This window comes from Pan troglodytes, chromosome 1, assembly GCF_028858775.2.
Source record: "Pan troglodytes isolate AG18354 chromosome 1, NHGRI_mPanTro3-v2.0_pri, whole genome shotgun sequence".
Taxonomy (NCBI): Eukaryota; Metazoa; Chordata; class Mammalia; order Primates; family Hominidae; genus Pan; species Pan troglodytes.
The window spans coordinates 111,176,334-111,195,088 of NC_072398.2; the positions used below are offsets into that span (position 1 = coordinate 111,176,334).

General features: G+C 37.5%; 1 protein-coding gene across 9 annotated transcripts in view; it reads left to right on the forward strand.

The window, feature by feature from the left end:
* Positions 1-18,755, forward strand: part of HIPK1 (homeodomain interacting protein kinase 1) — a 48,592-nt gene that overhangs the window by 18,901 nt on the left and 10,936 nt on the right. For 6 of the 9 annotated variants that reach the window (XM_054669397.2, XM_001151260.8, XM_054669409.2 and 3 more), the window contains 9 exons: positions 4,334-4,457; positions 6,532-6,651; positions 7,445-7,531; positions 8,502-8,686; positions 8,999-9,161; positions 9,937-10,162; positions 14,179-14,300; positions 15,245-15,379; positions 17,989-18,131. In XM_054669397.2, the coding sequence (XP_054525372.2) occupies positions 4,334-4,457; positions 6,532-6,651; positions 7,445-7,531; positions 8,502-8,686; positions 8,999-9,161; positions 9,937-10,162; positions 14,179-14,300; positions 15,245-15,379; positions 17,989-18,131 (1,305 nt within the window). The remainder of the gene's footprint in view (positions 1-4,333; positions 4,458-6,531; positions 6,652-7,444; positions 7,532-8,501; positions 8,687-8,998; positions 9,162-9,936; positions 10,163-14,178; positions 14,301-15,244; positions 15,380-17,988; positions 18,132-18,755) is intronic. The other 3 variants (XM_063814775.1, XM_016925257.4, XM_063814779.1) reach the window with 2 other exon arrangements.

Here is an 18,755-nt window from a genome sequence, read left to right on the forward strand (position 1 = left end):
GAGATTGGGTCTTGCTGTGTTGCCTAGGCTGGTCTCAAACTCCTGCTCAAGTGATCCTCCTGCCTTGGCTTCCCAAAGTGCTGGGATTATAGGTGTGAACTGCCGTTTCTGGCCGTATTTTTTTTTTTTTTTAAACTGCTTTCCTTTTTTTGTTTTTCGTTTTGCTATTTGCCTTTTTATAAGGTAGATACGGTAGAGTTGCTGTTTTGACTGAGCTTTTGCTGGAAGTCCTTAGCTGCTTTTGTCACTCCAAAAGCAGGGTGAGACCAAATGAAAAAACTCAGCTAATCTTCAGTTCTTTTTTTTTTTAATTAAATGGGACTTGGGGGCTGTGGAAGTGATATTTTCCTTAATTTCCCAGAAAACTTGAAGCTCGAGACAGTTATCATATATTATTGCTACCTTTTTTATTTTTTTCTGAGACGGAGTTTCGCTCTTACGCCCAGTCTGGAGTGAATTGACGTAATCTCGGCTCACTGCAACCTCTGCCCCCCGGGTTCAAGCGATTCTCCTGCCTCAGCCTCTGGAGTAGTTGGGATTACAGGCGCCTGCCACCACGCCCAGCTAATTTTTGTATTTTTAGTAGAGACTGGGTTTCATCATGTTGGCCAGGCTGGACTTGAACTCCTGACCTCAGGCCATCCACGTGCCTTGGCCTCCCACAGTGCTAGGATTATAGGCGTGAGCCACCGCGCCTGGCCTGTTATCGCTACCTTTTAAAGAAAGTTATAGAGTGGCCTGGCCATTCTCTGTGACCTACCTTTTGGACTTTAAAATGTCTTTCTAGTATGGTAGGAATAGCAAAATCAATATGCTGCCCTCCAATTGATGCTTTGGAATGTTCTAAACCCAGTTTTTATTTTGGCTCATTGCCAGTTGTGCTCCCCCTGCCAGCTATTTTTGGCACTGTCATGAACTTGGAAATTAATGATTCTGCTCACTAGGAGTAGAAAATTTTGTTCCTTTTCAATTTTAGAAAAGCTTTTATGTTGTTTCTGGGTAGTCTTACTAGCTTATTAATGCGCCTGTCAAACTTGTGCAGTGTTGAAAACATGCCATTATGGTTGAGATTTCATTGAACTCTGAAATTCCATCAGTAATATGTGCCTCTAGCCACCTGCAACAGGAATATCACTTTTGAGGGTTACTTCTTTTCTTTTCTTTTTTTTTTTTTTTTTTGAGACAGAGTCTTACTCTGTCACCCAGGCTGGAGTGCAGTGGCACTGTGTCAGCTCACTGCAACCTCCGTCTCCTGGGTTCAAGCAATTCTCCTGCCTCAGCCTCCTGAGTAGCTGGGATTACAGGTGCCCGCCACCACGCCTGGCTGATTTTTTATATTTTTAGTAGAGATGGGGTTTCACCATGTTGGCCAGGCTGGTCTCAAACTCCTGACTTCAGGTGATCCAGCCTCCTCGGCCTCCCAAAGTGCTTGGATTACAGGCGTGAGCCACCGCACCCGGCCAGTTATTTCTTTGGTAAACAAAACCACAGTTCAAATTAAATACTACAAAAACTGATGATATTGGTGGTTCCACCCATAGCTGTTAAAAAGTGTAAGCCTGAAGAGGCCTGGGTCGACTGCTATTTGTATTTAAGGATCAGAAAAGCTTTCAGGCCCTGTGGAGTCCCCAGATTTACTGTTTTCTAAGGGCCACTATTTATATATAAATACTAGGGGAGGATTTTTTTTTTCTTCTATGCCTAGTTTGCTTAGATGGGGAGGGATATTCTTATTTAGGGAAATTACTTTATATTCTCCTTGCTTAATCCTTGCCTTCCCTCAACCCCCTGCACATATACACAAAACAACAATAAGCACATATCACTTGAAAGTAGTTTGAGAAACCTGGGTATTCTGTGAGGAGACACGGCCAGTTAGATGGTTCTTCATGGAGAGATCTGTTTTCCATTTAACTCCTGTAACATGAGGAATCTGAATCTGGATCTGGATCTGGATCTGGAGTGTCCTTATAGATTATAATTCCATGACTTGTAAGAAAGAAAGGAAATTATTTGGAGAAGATGATCAGGTGCCTAAGAGCTGAAATCTTGGATCCAAATAGCTTGGATACCATCCTTTTTCTTTTGTTGAGATGTAGTCTCGCTCTGTCGCCCAGGCTGGAGTGCAGTGGCAGATCTCAACTCATTGCAACTTATGCCTCCCAAGTTTAAGTAATTCTCTTGCCTCAGCCTCTGAGTAGTTGGGATTACAGCTGCCCGCCACCATGCCCAGCTAATTTTTGTATTTTTAGTAGAGATGGAGTTTCACCGTGTTGACCAGGCTGTTCTCAAACTCGTGACCTCAAGCAATCCACTCACCTTGGCTTCCCAAAGTACTGGGATTACAGGCGTGAGCCACTGCGCTGGCCAAGGGCACCATCTTTTAGTAGTTATGTAGCCTTGGGCAAGTTACTTTAACCTCTTAATGCCCAGTTTCTTCATCTGTAAAATGGAGGTAATACTTTTATTGCATAGAATCTAACATGCCGTTGATTATAAGATACATTATTTTTGTACCACTTAAAAAAGGAAAAGCGCTGCCATTAAACTAAAATATACCATCATTTGTAAGAATCTTCTTAATTTCAGAGGTGCTAACATGTAAAAAGATGTGTATCTTAGAATTGATGACATCATAATAATACTTTGATAGGATTGTTGTAAGGATTAAGTGACTCAACATTTATAAAGAACTTAGAACAGTGCATGGCACATAGTAGGCACTATTTATGTGTCATTTATTATTATTGCTATTAGTGTTACCTATTATTTTCTTTTTGAACCCACTTATTGCCTAATTAGTCATAGTTTGACAATTGCCCTTGTATTCCACCATGTCAAATATAAATTTACATAGATGAGTATGTACTTTTACTTACTGAGAAACAGTGTAATATATAATATACTCAATTCTGGAGCCAGATTGCAGGGATTCGAATCCTAGCTCTGCCACTTATTTGACTGTGACTCTAGGCCAATAACTTAATCTTTCTTTTTCTCAGCTTCTTCTGTAATGGGGATAATAATTCTATTTTAGATGTGTTCGTATATATAAATGTCTGAGTTATGGATTACCTTAGTCATCTCTTTAAAGTTCCCTAGCATTTTATTTCTCACTTGGACTGTTAATGAATATTTCTAAAAAGCACACTAAGAGTTCAAAGTTTTAAAATAATGGTAATATAATACTGTTAATTATATCTAACACTTACTAGTATTTACCATGTGCCATGCACTGGTCTAAAAGCTTTCATATATTTATTTAAGCTTCACAACAACTCTATGTGGTGGGAACTCTTACTGTCTCCATTTTATAGATGAGAAACCTGAGGCACAGAGAGATCAAGTCATATACCTGCAGCTATTAAATGATGGAACTAGGATTCAGACCCTGACAGGCTGGCTCTAGAGAGTGTGCTGTCAGCACCATGTCTCTTCAGAAGGCATTTCTTTTTCTTTTTTTTTTTTTCCAGAAGGCATTTCTGTCATGAAGGGTTATTTATTGACCAGGGCTTTTTTTTTTTTTTTTGGACTGTCTTGGGTCGCCTAGGCTGGAGTGTAGTGGTGTGATCTTGGCTTACTGCAACCTCTACCTCCTGGGTTCAAGCGATTCTTTTGTCTCAACCTCCTGAGTAGCTGAGATTACAGGCGCCCACCACCACACCTGACTCATTTTTGTATTTTTAGTAGATTTGGGGTTTCACCATATTGGCCAAGCTGGTCTTGAACTTCTGACCTCAGGTGATCCACCCGCTTTGGCTTCCCAAAGTGCTGGGATTACAGGCATGAGCCACTGTGCCCAGTTGACCAGGCCTTTTAATTGATTTTTTTTTTTTATGATTGAAATGGTGCTAGGAATAATAATAAAAAAACCTATTATCCCTTATCTGTGATTGCAAAATTCAGAAAGCTCTCATAAATGAAAATTTTTCTTTAAGTTTGGTATAAATTCATTTAATTGGCAAGACCTGACTTGAACCATTGTAAAGCTATTTGAAGTCTTTATTTAGCCAACTTAGTATGACTGTTCCATGTTTTGTTGCAGAAATATTAATGTGTTTGATTATAGTGCACTGCCCTGAACTCCACTGGGATTATTATATAATATGTACTTTGTGTTCTGCATTACCTTTCTGAAATTCAAAATATTCTGAATTCCAAAACACATCTGGCCCTGAGCTTCAGATGATGGATTGTATACCAAAGATTTTTTTTCCATTTCATTGAATAAATGTTCCTTTAGCTAATACTAAAACAGGACTTAGTCATGTAGTTAATTTTCCCAAATAATGTTTTGTTTTTTTTTTAATCTGATATTTTTTGTTTTTGCTAGAGCTCCTGAAATTATTCTTGGGTTACCATTTTGTGAAGCTATTGATATGTGGTCACTGGGCTGTGTGATAGCTGAGCTGTTCCTGGGATGGCCTCTTTATCCTGGTGCTTCAGAATATGATCAGGTAAAAGTGTTTATTTGAATGGAAATAGAATGCAAATAGTTACTTGTGAATTAGATTCTGGAGAAAGAGAAGTACTAAATACTACTGAAGTATTTAGATAATAGGGAAAGAGTAGTCCAATTACTACTAAAGAACTTTTTAAAGAATAGTATAATTTTCTCTTCCTGCTTCTTAGGCTAAAGTATGTTTGCAATTCTATAATAAAAAAATTTTTTATTTTATATTACTTAAGGTTGATACTTTGCTAGATCTGTAATGATTTATTAGAGACTTAACTTTCATTAACTTATGTGCTTTGTGAGTTAGGAAAGTAGAGTAAGGATGAGGAACTGGAATTTTTTTTTTTTTTTTTTTGAGACGGAGTCTCGCTCTGTCGCCCAGGCTGGAGTGCAGTGGCGCTATCTCGGCTCACTGCAAGGTCCGCCTCCCGGGTTCACGCCATTCTCCTGCCTCAGCCTCCCGAGTAGCTGGGACTACAGGCGCCCGCTACCACGCCCGGCTAATTTTTTGTATTTTTAGTAGAGACGGGGTTTCACCGTGTTAGCCAGGATGGTCTCGATCTCCTGACCTCGTGATCCGCCTGCCTCGGCCTCCCAAAGTGCTGGGATTACAGGCGTGAGCCACCGCGCCCGGCCTGGAACTGGAATTTTAAAAGAGAACTTCTACTTACTCGGAGCTATTATAATTTACTTTTACGCATGACACACTGAAGTACTTTCTTCAGACTGAAACACTTCAGGTCCCAGAAGCTGTGACATACTGGGTCGCTAAGATAGGATTTAGAAAGGAAATCATCTGAGTTGTAGTAATATATGATCTGTATCTAAAAATAGACAAACTTTAGGAGATATGCTATAATTTCCTAAGGAATTGGTCTGTTAAGGGAAAATGTTTTACTATGGAAGTAAATTGTGAATTCTCATTTCTTGTTATTTTTTCTTTTTTCTTTTTATTTGTTTGAGATGGAGTCTTGCTCTGTCACCCAGGCTGGAGTGCAGTGGCGCGATCTCGGCTCACTGCAACCTCTGCCTCCCTGGTTCAAGCGATTCTCCTGCCTCAGCCTCCTGAGTAGCTGGGATTACAGGTGCCCGCCACCATGACCAACTAATTTTTGTATTTTTTAGTAGAGACGGGGTTTCACCATGTTGGCCAGGCTGGTCTCGAACTCCTGACTTCAGGTGATCCACCTGCCTCAGCCTCCCAAAGTGTTGGGATTACAGGTGTGAGTCACCGTGCCTGGCCTTCTTCTTATTTTTTAAAAATGTTTCTGCCCTTTATGATGTAAGCTCCTTGAGGGTAGAGATTGTTTCACATCACCAGTGTATCCTCAGCTCCTAACACTGTGTCTGGTACACAGTAAGTACACCAGTTTTTTTGTTGTGGTTTTTAAGTTTTTATTTTTTTAGAGACAGAGTCTTGCTCAGTCACCCAGGCTGGCATGTAGGCCTGTCACAGCTTACTGTAACCTCTAGCTCCTGGGCTTAAGTGATCCTCCCACCTCAGCCTCCCAGGTAGATGGGACTATAGGTGCATGCCACCTTGCCTAGCTAATTCTTTTATTTTTTGTAGAGTCGGGGATCTTGCTATATCAGCCTAGGGTGGTCTCAAACTCCCAGGCTCAAGCTATCCTCCTGCCTTGGCCTCCCAAAGTACTGGGATTACAGGTGTGAGCCACCATGCCTGGCCTATATTGTCAAATATCTTTACTTGTCCGTAAATACACTTCTACCTTGTCATTTACAATGTCTGCATGGTATTTTGGTTTCCAGCTACAGGATTTAGAAAGGAAGTTATCTGAGTTGTAGTAGATTCCACAGATTTGAAGTATTAGAATTCAACAGGAAAAGCAAAAAAGATTATAGCCAAAATTTTCAAAACTGGATTTCCTTGTAAATAATAGATACAGTAGCTGTGGATGGATTAGTATATATAGGTATTTACAGATAAATTTCAGTTGTATTGATTAAAGATTTGATTTCTTCCTTTGCCTAAAGTTAATGATGTTTTAGTGTAAAAGCCTTTAATAATTTCCCTTTTCACTCCAAATAGTTGTTTGATGGTTTTGATGTTTCAGATTCGTTATATTTCACAAACACAAGGCTTGCCAGCTGAATATCTTCTCAGTGCCGGAACAAAAACAACCAGGTTTTTCAACAGAGATCCTAATTTGGGGTACCCACTGTGGAGGCTTAAGGTCTGTCTTCCCTACTATGCTTCCGACTCCTGTACTCCACCCCTCACTCCCCAATTTTGAATTCAAAGTTTAGTTATTAAATTCTTCAGGTAGAGAAGGGAAAGGAGAGGGGGAAACATTTTGAAAAATTATTTCTTTGTACCTGTTTGGCCTTATCCTCAGTTGAAAAACAAAACATTAATTGCTAGTTCAGTTGGCTGAGGTTATTTTGTATATGTTCAATCCATAGCTGATAGAAAGTTTGGAGGGTAGTGCTCATCATTAAGCGATAGAACTAGAGACATATAGTAATGACTGATTTTTAGAGAATTCTCAATGAACATGATAAAATCACATAATTTTCTAACTGCCCACATTCAGGACTTCTATATTTTTTCTTGAAACAAATACCTGCTTTTTACTTCTGAGCCTACTCTGTCAGGTTCAGAAATATCTGAGTAATTTGACTAACCCTGTGACTGTGTGTCTGAGTCTGTTGAACAGTTAGCATTTGAGATATCGATTTATTTCAAAGTAGCTTTAAGAGAACAATGGTAGTGTCCCTTTTTACCTGACATTCTTTAGGAACTGTGCTGTATCATTACTTGCATGTTTATCACTGTTGAAAGGGTAGCTAGATATCAAGGTCACATCTCTCCACTGGAAGATTTTCTGGTTGTGAATTACTTTCATGTTTGCCATCTATGGTTGGCAAGGTGACCACACTTGTCTCTTGTATTCTGGCTTTGGTTTTGAATAAAATGTGAAAATAACATACAGATGGAATTTAAGGAGGAAAATCTTTATTTTATAGACACCTGAAGAACATGAACTGGAGACTGGAATAAAATCAAAAGAAGCTCGGAAGTACATTTTTAATTGCTTAGATGACATGGCTCAGGTGAGTACGGAAAGTTTCAGAAAGTCAGACATTTATTTTTAGTCAGAGACACTTCTGTTGATTATACTAAAGACAAATTTAATGTTATCTTTCTAGTATTTGTTTTCAGTTTTTATAAAAAATGCATTAATATTCCACCATGTAGTAAAGGAACATTTAAATCCTAACCAAGTATATTTTTAGAATTACATATTTCTCTCTTGCTTTACTTGTCTTGTTACATAGCAGTGTTTTAAAATATTATGAAAGTTTCTTGTCCCATTTTCTCTATTAAATACTTAAGAATTATATTTACTGAACGCCTATTATGTTACAAACTCTGAACACTTCACACTTATGTCATTTAATTTTTTCAACAGCAGAAACTTCTATATTTAGGTAGTAACAATCACTATTGCTTAGCTACTTGTTCCATTATTATTATTATTATTATTTTGAGACAGGGTCTCACTCTGTTGCCCAGGCTGGAGTGCAGTGGCGTAATCTCAGCTCACTGCAACCTCTGCCTCCCGGGTTCAAGCAATTCTCCTGCCTCAGCCTCCCAAGTAGCTGGGATTACAGGCACGTGCCACCATGCCCGGCTAATTTTTGTATTTTTTTTAGTAGAGACGGGGTTTTGCCATGTTGGCCAGGCTGGGTCTCAAACTCCTGACCTCAGGTGATCCACCTGCTTTGGCTTCCCAAAATGCTGGGATTACAGGCATGAGCCACCGTGCCCAGCCCCCAAATTTTTAATGACAAGAAATCGTTTAGCTTTCTTCTACCACTCAATTTAGATAAAGATTTTAATTAAGCAGCATAAAAAGAGCTTCCTCCTCTGAAAATGATTAGATTTTCATAAAAAGAATTTCCCCAGGTTTCTCTTTTGATTACATATATACACACACACATAGTTTGGAGGGAAAGCAGCTATGTAGTGTCAGTGCCAAAGGTTAAGTGAAGAAGTATAATTCTGAATTTTCTTTGGAAGGTGAATATGTCTACAGACCTGGAGGGAACAGACATGTTGGCAGAAAAGGCAGACCGAAGAGAATACATTGATCTGTTAAAGAAAATGCTCACGATTGATGCAGATAAGAGAATTACCCCTCTAAAAACTCTTAACCATCAGTTTGTGACAATGACTCACCTTTTGGATTTTCCACATAGCAATCAGTGAGTATGGAATATTCTGGGGCTTTTGCCATGTGGTTCTTTGTTGAGTTACCGCCTTATCAATGGCACTATCAAATGAGCCAGCCACTTCGGTGCTTATAAATCTGGCTCAGTAGTGCTTTTCTTTCTCATTGAAACATCATAAGATAAAAATTAGCTGTGTATTTTTCTTCCCTATGATTATACAAATTCTTGATTTATTTTATCTGAAAGTGATTGGGAAAAAAAGCTTTGATCCATGTTCATCTTGAGTTATTTGCTGTCTGTTTAAATCTCAGCATTCATTTAATGAATCTTTAATCTCTTTTTCAGTGTTAAGTCTTGTTTTCAGAACATGGAGATCTGCAAGCGGAGGGTTCACATGTATGATACAGTGAGTCAGATCAAGAGTCCCTTCACTACACATGTTGCCCCAAATACAAGCACAAATCTAACCATGAGCTTCAGCAATCAGCTCAATACAGTGCACAATCAGGTATTCAATAAATAATTTTGGAAACTCAAGCTTAAGTGGGATAGAAACTAGTAAGAATACAGGGCAAGGTAAAGAACCAATTTTTGTTTTGGTGGTCTTGTTGCTTCTTAGAAATTCTCCACTTGACAAAAGTTGATGGAAAACAGGGTAGACTGTTAATACTTACCAGGCACAGGCTAACTACAGTTAAATATAAAGGCCTAATCCATGCCCTCATATGTTCAGCAGCATCAAATAAATGGGGTCTGACTATTATGCTACTTACTGCTGTTAGTTTTACTGACTTTAGCCAAATGACTTTCTCCCTGTTAGGAGAAGGATTTTATATCTTTTGTTACTGTATTGAAAGGTTTCCAGTCATTAACTTTAAGGGTGGTTTTGCATTTGTTTGCTAGCCAGTGATATTTGCATTTAGGTTTATTTCTGAAGATGTAAGCTTCCCAGTTTCTTGGCTGGGTCTACTTTTTTAATGGAAGAGCCTATGAGATTTGGTGGGATCTTCCATCCAGTAATTTTTTGTGCAGAAGTAGTTGGGGTTTGTGTAGCCACAGCCAACATAGGACCATTTGTTTTCTTTTATTTGCTTATTTGACCATATAATATGCCTTCAATTTAGGGACTAGGGAAGTTTCTTAAGCAGAGAGTTATTTCAGAGGCAGTTAACATTACATTTTAAAACATTATTCTACTTTTTTCTGGATAAATTCTGTATATATAAAATTATTGTGTGTCTCTACTTAATACAAGTGTACAAATATAATCCTTTTGTTTTTAGGCCAGTGTTCTAGCTTCCAGTTCTACTGCAGCAGCTGCTACTCTTTCTCTGGCTAATTCAGATGTCTCACTACTAAACTACCAGTCAGCTTTGTACCCATCATCTGCTGCACCAGTTCCTGGAGTTGCCCAGCAGGGTGTTTCCTTGCAGCCTGGAACCACCCAGATTTGCACTCAGACAGATCCATTCCAACAGACATTTATAGTATGTCCACCTGCGTTTCAAAGTAAGTGGGGAAACTCCTGTATCATATGGTATTGTATCAGACCTACCTGCTTTAGGCAGCTCTAGTTGTTTAGTTCTGATCTTTACAAGTTTAAACTCTGTCTCTGATGAAGAAGGTAACTAAAATTGGGTAATATCACAAAATGGATTTTCTCTTTTTACATAGGCTATTTATCTAATTATGATGCTATCTGATGCATTGTAAGAGCTCACTTTATGTTTCCTTAATTGAATTGCCTGATACCAGTTTTCTTGCCCATTGAGTCCTTGTGTCAATGTCGTACGTCTTGTATAAGCATGTATCTGTCAATATGCAAAATCTGTACAACTTGAAAAAATTTGTTGTAAGCAGAATTGCTAAATATTGGATCTTATTTCCTATATCATTCTATTATAAAAATTATGTTCCCAATAAAAAGTGATTTTATTCTAAAATGTAAAAATCATGTTTAAGAATGTGGAAACATCTTAAATTACTTAAGGAAAGAAAAATCATTATTTACTGAACTAAAAAATCCTACAGGCTGAGGTGCTTGTGTGGGGCAGGCATCAAGATTATCTTCTTCAGCTTATGAATCATATAGTTCCTGCAAACTCCTGTCAACAGAGGAACAGAATAGCTGAAGGAGGAGGCGGAGTCCCTGTGTTGCAATAAGATTTTAATTTTCACATTCCCATCCTTCTTAATTTTCACATTGTTGTTCTGTAATCTAGTCTGTCCAGTTTCTTTTTTCTGTATATGGGAAATGTGTGTTTAATCATTTGGTAAGCCATTTAGAAGAATGTTACTTTAAGGCTAAAATCTAATGACACATTTGACTTTCCCAAGAGAAGGTCAGTGTCAGTACCCTGTGAGAATAAACCAGGATTCAGGTATCTCATATAACACTTTACATAGAAGCAGGTAGCATTTTTGCCTTTTTACATCAATTACTTATTGACCGTGACTCTCTTGTTTGTTTGGTTTCTGACAGAGTCGGAGCAAGCAGAAGGAAAAGAGGGGCTAGGGGAGTCAGAGAGATTACCAGGAGGACAGGAGAGCAATAGCGATATAAACCAGGGAGAAACCACAGGGAGAGCAGAGGGACAGATTCAAAATCCGTAAATGCACGTTTAGCCTAACTTACCAAATTATTTTCTGCATATGCTTCATAATAGTAAATTCTGTAGTTGGGATTGTCATATGTTGAGTGATTCTTCCACAGAGCTTAGCAGATTAGCCACTTTTTTCACCACTTTTTCCGAAGAGTTTCATTGGAACAGTTTTCAGATGTGGGACCCTGAAGTTTTCTGCTGCTTCTCAGATGATACAAGATGAAGCAGAAGAACTTTTGAGTTCCTTTAACAAAACAAAATGTAAACTAAAGAAGTTAGAGGGGAAAAGTGGGATAACCCTTTTTAGTATAATTAGGTAAGCTTTGAAATTTTTCCTATCTAGGAAGTATAAATAACCTGAGGAGTTATTAGAGCATACTTAAAATTTTCCAAATGAAAAAGGAGTTTTAAAATTAAGGTGATGATGATGATGCCTGATATGTATTACTATATGCCAGATAGTGTTCCAAGTGCTTTTACATGTATTAATTTATCTTCACTAACAATTCTAGGAGGTAGGGTAATGTCATTATCCCCAATTTATAGATGAGAATTTTGAGCATGGTTCCTTCATATGCCCAAAGTCCTATAACTAATTATTGCAGAACCATGATTTGAACCCAGGCAGGGGACTTCATAGCTTCTATATTTTGAGGTATTATCCTTATTGCCCTTCAGTTGCCAGCCACCACTAGTTGCTCATTTCTGTGCAACAATGGTCTATTCCAGGTTGCCCACTTTTCTTGGACTATCTGTTCTTTTACAAGATGACTATACTTACAGGAGGATAGATCCTCATGAGTTAGGCAATTTATTCTTTCCATACTTACCTGATTCTTTATTTAAAAGACTATGTTCAATAAAACAAAATAATAACAAAAAATGAAACTATAATCCCCCTTAGGTCAGGAACCAGGGAGAATGTTCCAACAGTGTTGCCTTTTGTTAATTCTTTTTTTCCACTTTTGGGCTCAGCCTAAAATACAATAGCAATCTAATACATTAGAGTCACATTTGTAGGTCAGTACTATAAATACTACTTTCCATACGATCCTGGTTGGCCAAAATAGATAACACATTTTGCTTAGTGGTAACTATTATTCTCTAATTTTGTCACCTTTCGCTTTATCACCCTGGGGGCTATAGATGAGCTTCTGAAGTGAACATTTCCTCCTAAATTTTACCAATTTGTAGGAGGCTATTATTATACAATACCAATGTCTTGTAGTTAGGCATGTATCCATGTCCTACTATAGGCAAGAATTTTGTGTGGCTTAGCCTTCTTATTGGATAACATTGCCTACGGAAGCATGGCTGGCAACTTTTTAATCTTGATATATGAATTTGTTACTTTTTATTTTTATATATAAAAAGATATTGTTAGTGTTTTAATTGTGATTTTACTATGCCCTCTTATTTTGTACGTTGCTGGATTGTATTTTTCTTCATGACAACTTGTTATTAAATTACTCATAAATTACTGAAGTGGAAAATTAGAAGACTGACTTGCTGAAAACAGCAGTGTTAGGTCTATGAGTTATGCTCATTTGATACCTCCATAGTAATATTAAGAGAAATTAGTTGGTGATAGTTGAGAAAATGTCACCTAAGTAGTCTTTAATTAAAATCTTTATATCCTCACTTAACAAAATTGCAGACATTAGTGAATTGGAAATATAATAGCAACTTAAATTCTTTATGTTGCAAGTTTCGATAAAGTACAGAAGCAACTGAAGGCTCTCAAGTCTTGACAAAAAGAATTGTCTTTAGTTGTGCTTTTCCCCAGGAGGTCTATTTGTAGGAAAGATTTATTCAACATTTGTTCTAAGAGCATAATGAATAAAAAGATAAAGAAGACATGGTTATTGTTATAAAGGCACTGTTACAAAGAAGAATTCTTGATTTTCCTAGCTGTCCATTAACTACAAAAGAGCCCTATTAGATGTCAATGACAAGAGTAGATTTCTAAAATAAGTTGAAGCAAGTTTCTATAAACCAGAATGTCTGCTTTTAAAATATTCTTATCCTAGGCATAATTTTTTTCAGTTCATGCCTGGTTAAGGATAAAATATATGACTGATTTATGGACTAGGTTATATTTTTTGAGGAATGGGGAAAAGCATTCTAAATAAGAAGGTAACTTAGATTATAAATTATTGAGCTTTTCATAATCTTTCTTATCTAATTCACTAAAAGTTATACTTAAGCCTTTGCTTTTAAAGATTAGAATTTTAAAAACAAGTTTTTTTCCCACCTAGTGGATTAAAAAGTGAATAATGCTGGGCACAGTGGCTCACACCTGTAATCCCGGCACTTTGGGAGGCCAAGATGGGCAGATCATGAGGTCAGGAGTTCGAGACCAGCCTGGCCAACATGGTGAAACCCCGTCTCTACTGAAAATATAAAAATTAGACGGGCGTGGCGGCGCACTCCTGTAGTCCCAGCTACTTGGGAGGCTGTGGCAGAAGAATCGCTTGAACTTGGGAGCAGAGTTTGCAGTGAGCCCAGATAGCATCACTGCACTCCACCCTGGGTGACAGAGTGAGACTCCATCTCAAAAAAAAAAAAAAAAAAAAGAAAGTGAATTTAATTTACTAAGTGAAGATTTTTTTGTTTTTGCCTGTACTCTTAATGGAGATGGGATGAATATTGTGTTTTAAATTTTGTAGCATAAAAAAAATTTAGAATTCTTTTAAACCAACCCTCGCTATATCAAACATCTTTCCATTAACCTAACCTGAGGGGAAGTCTCCCTTTTCTTAACTTCCAAGACTTCTATGAATGAAACTTCTTTGTCTTAAGTGTCTAGGATTAAAACCTGAACAGTGGATTATTTGAAAAGAAAAGCTGAAAACAAAATAATCTTAAAACAGTACTCCCAGACCTTGCAAAACTATTTAACTGTGATGCTGTTTTCAATAGCTGGACTACAAGCAACAACAAAGCATTCTGGATTCCCTGTGAGGATGGATAATGCTGTACCAATTGTACCCCAGGCACCAGCTGCTCAGCCACTACAGATTCAGTCAGGAGTTCTCACGCAGGTAAAAGCTAGAGCAATGTGGATACTCAGTATTGCTAAACACTATTGAGATTCAGATATTTTGTCCTAGAAAATGGTATTTCCTTTGACTATAAGATCTTTCTTGGTCATGATTCAGTGGACTTAAAATGAAACATCTCTATGGAACAATATACTCATTCCTAACACTATTGCAACTCTGCCATTGTCTTCCTTAGACTTGCAGGGAAAAAATATCCAGACATTCTTGAGAAATGGTCTTCTGAGTAAGTTTACTCTAATTTTGCGGGGTGAAGCGTTTTTTTTGTTGTTTGTTTTTTAAATGTTGGAGCTCATATAAAGATAAGTATATATGCAGCATTTTGATTCTAAAATATAAGGTTCCACTTTTGCATCCTTTGTGTCCCTTTTGCTCACTCTTTTAGAATTTCATCACAGTTGAGAGGCTGGATCACATCAGGATGCCTCTTCACGTATTACATTCCTTCATTCCGTGTGTTTAACCAGATTGTAGAAAGCTTTAAAACTTTATACTTGCTATGGAACATTCGACTAAGATGATAGAGAAAATTGTAAAGTATTTAAATAGCAACAAACAGTATATTTTATATTTTATATATAAATGTTTGTGGCCTATGACACATAGGAAATTCTCAAATCCAAAAACCCTATTTTGTGAACAGGAGGAAGAATTCTTAATAAATGTATTTGTTTCATAGAACTGATCCCCTGAATCTAGCCCAAGGAGGATTCCTATACTTCTTTGTTTTAGGCCATTGGCATTTGACTTTGTGGGCCAATGCCGTACAAAGTTGAAGGGGGAAAGTTGTGTTTGGTATATGCATTTTAGATGCTATCAAATTACTGTTCATTGTCAGTAATAACTTGGGGGGAATGAGAACCCTTCTGAATCCAGATATCCTGCCTCCGTGTTTGTTTCACTCACCTGCCTAATCTACGTTTCAGGGAAGCTGTACACCACTAATGGTAGCAACTCTCCACCCTCAAGTAGCCACCATCACACCGCAGTATGCGGTGCCCTTTACTCTGAGCTGCGCAGCCGGCCGGCCGGCGCTGGTTGAACAGACTGCCGCTGTACTGGTAATTCCCCTCACTTGATTGTGTTACTAACGGAGTTTCTTTGGTTTCTTTCTTTTTTGTTTTTTCCTGTTTGTTTTTGTTCTGTTTTTTTCTGGTTTATTTTTCAAAAAAATTTTTTAGCTTAGTCTTTGCAGAGGGCATGGAAGCATGTGCCATCTTGTGGCTGTGTTCTTGCTACATCTTTTAAAGTCTCATTGTTTTCCTCCCCAACATTTGCTGTAGCACTGTCTGACTGATGGTTGTGTGGCTCTGTAAGGAGCCAGATCCCTTGATTCTTCTTTGCCAGCCTAGTGTGATAAAAGCTCTCGATGTAGCCTCAGAAGAGCTTCAACACTGTTACTTGTTTTCTGCCTTTTACCCTCTGATCCTTGAGAATGAAGGAAATGGCCTTTAATTTGGCTCAGCTACAGGTACCCGGATGGCCAAAATTGAACTCCTTGGCAAGATAGCTTTCTCCTTTTTTTGCTGTTTTAAGGTTCTAAAACTTTTCTGCATGTGGAAATGCTTAAGATGCTCTTAATTTATTGCTTTATCAGTTGATACTAACCATCCTTCTATGGACACATGAAGATAGCTCTTTTTGCCACTCGTGATCAGTGGCAGCTTATATCTTACATTTAAAGATATTCCCTTTAGAATGTAGATCATATTGTAGGTCATATTGTTGGTTGAAATTAAAAGTGGACACATTTTTAGGAGTTTTGGGAGGAATTAATTATTTTACAAATAGGTCTTTATACAAAGGTTGAAAGTATGGCCAACAAACTATGCAAATACAATATCTTTGTTATTAAAAGTCATGGGGAATAGTTACTTAATATAGCTGCAATTGTAGTATTGGGCTTAGAGATAGAAAAAACAACCAAGACTTTGAGGTGTGTTTCAGGATTTGTAACCTTAAGAGTGATTTTTTGGATGTGTTTTGGTTTATATGGGGAGTTAGAATTGTTTATTGGATATCCAGCATTTTATCATTTGAAATTTAAAATTAGGTAAGCATCCAAAAACCTGAAAGGCACGATTGAATCCTGTTATTTCTCTGTTTTCAAAGTTGCTTTAAATTTCTTTTGTTGTTTCTTAAGTATTCATGTGAGTGAAAACACTTCCAGAAACATACTTTGGTTGGAATTTGGTTTTCATTTTAAAAGTCTTTGTCACTTCCAGATTAATTTTCTTGTAAGCATAAAACCTGAGTGTGAGGGAGTCAGATATATTTCCAACTTGATTGATCCAGGCCACTGGTTTTAACTCACTCATCTGTAGTTTCGAGGTTGGAATGTTAGTTGACACTTCTCCTTTGCTGCTTCTCTTAAGTTTGCACTAGCCATTTGCTAAGCTTTGCATATTTTTGTTCTTCCTCTGTCAGAACAGTTCGTCGCTTGGAACGCCAGATTTCTGCCTCACATTGGAATGTTATTTCTTGCTTTGTATTAAACTACATGCTTTGTCTTGTGCAGGTGTTGGCTTATGGAAAGACGCATGGTGTGACTTAACATACTTCTTTTATTTTTTGTTTTGTTTTATTTTGTTTTAAATTCTGCTTATGGTAGCAGACGTGTTTGCAGTTTCTCTGCTTTGAAGGCTTCTTGTTTGGAACCAGTATTTGTAACAAGTGGATCTGTTACTTGCAGAAATATTTTTAAAACAGTGTGTTGATGGCCTTGCAATTTGAAATTCAAGAAACAGAACCATATGTACCCAAGCATTGTAGGTAATCGTACTGCAGAATTCAAGTTTAAAAAGGAAACTTCCAAATCTGTTCCCATTTTTTTTTTCAAAAAATGCCAGAATTTCTGTGAGGAAGAAGTACAGAAAACATTTGTTGCTCAGTTTATTGCAAGTGACATGGCTTTTTTAAAACTAGAAATCATGTATTTTCTTGTAGTGATTAGTTTTTATGTGGAAATATTCCTGCAAATGATACATAAAAACATATTTTAGGTAACTATTAGAAACAAAGTATGATGCTTTCTGCTTCTAAAACATCTTACTTTTTGCCTTATTTTGAAATTCCATTATGTGGCTATAAATGATGAAGTTAGCTTTTTCTTGCTGGCATAAGATTTTTTTCCCAAAAGGATTAGGCCTTTGGTCATCCACATCTGGCTCCATTTTCCAAATACTACCCTTTTAAAAAAGGGAACAGTTCTGCCCTTTGTTTTATGGGTTGAATTGATCTGATACCTTATCTGATTGGCAGTCAGATTAAAACATTTTCAATCTCCAGGGAGTCCTCTTAACTCTTTCTAGGGGTTTATTTTAGAATTGTTGCAAAAATGAAACTCCAGCATTTAACTAGCTGTTATCTCTGAACTCTCAGACTCCTTTTCTCTACAGTATAATAGAAGCTCTTAACCGCAGGGATCTTCTTTTCTTTAATACCCGGGTGGTCAGGTTATGGGGGTGGGCAAGAGAAAGCAGTATGTTTTCTTTCCCCATTCATAAGACTTGTAGCTTGAGCCCCTCTGACCTTTCTTTTTTAATCTCTGCAAGTTAACAATCTACAAGCAACTTCTTTTAAGATATGAATTTTTCTTTCTTTAAAAAAACAGAAGAAAAAGCCAAGAATGAATCAAGTCTGGATGTTTTTTATGTGTGTTTCCTTACAGCAGGCGTGGCCTGGAGGGACTCAGCAAATTCTCCTGCCTTCAACTTGGCAACAGTTGCCTGGGGTAGCTCTACACAACTCTGTCCAGCCCACAGCAATGATTCCAGAGGCCATGGGGAGTGGACAGCAGCTAGCTGACTGGAGGCAAGTGTCCTGTGTTACTCTGGGAGATTTGTAAGGGCAGATCCCATAGGGTGGGAGCACTTGATAATAAGGAGAGAGACTAGTAAGAAAATAAAGGAAAATTTGACACTGTTGGAATCCTTTAAGAACCCATATCAGGCTAGGAGATGGTGTTATAAGAAAACTTTGAATATAGGAAAGCAATAGGTTCTGAAGGTCAGGAATCATTTCTTCTAGATTTTTTAAAGAGAGTCTTAAGTGATTAGAAACCATACAGTGAGATCCTAAAGCCTTGTAATCTAGGTCCCCAACTTTATCTTTTATAATGAAAATTCTTTTTTCTTTTTTTCTAATGTTTAATTTTTGTGATTACATACTAGGTATGTATATTTATGGGGTACATGAGATGTTTTGACACAGGCATGTAATATGAAATAAGCACATCATGGAAAAGGGGGTGTCCATCCCCTCAAGCATTTATCCTTTGAGTTACAAATAATCCAATTACACTCTTTAAGTCATTTAAAAATGTACAATTAAGTTATTACTGACTATAATCACCTATTGTGCTATCAAATAGTAGTTCTTATTCTTTTTTTTTTTTTTTTGTACCCATTAACCATCCCTACCTCCCCACTAGCCCTG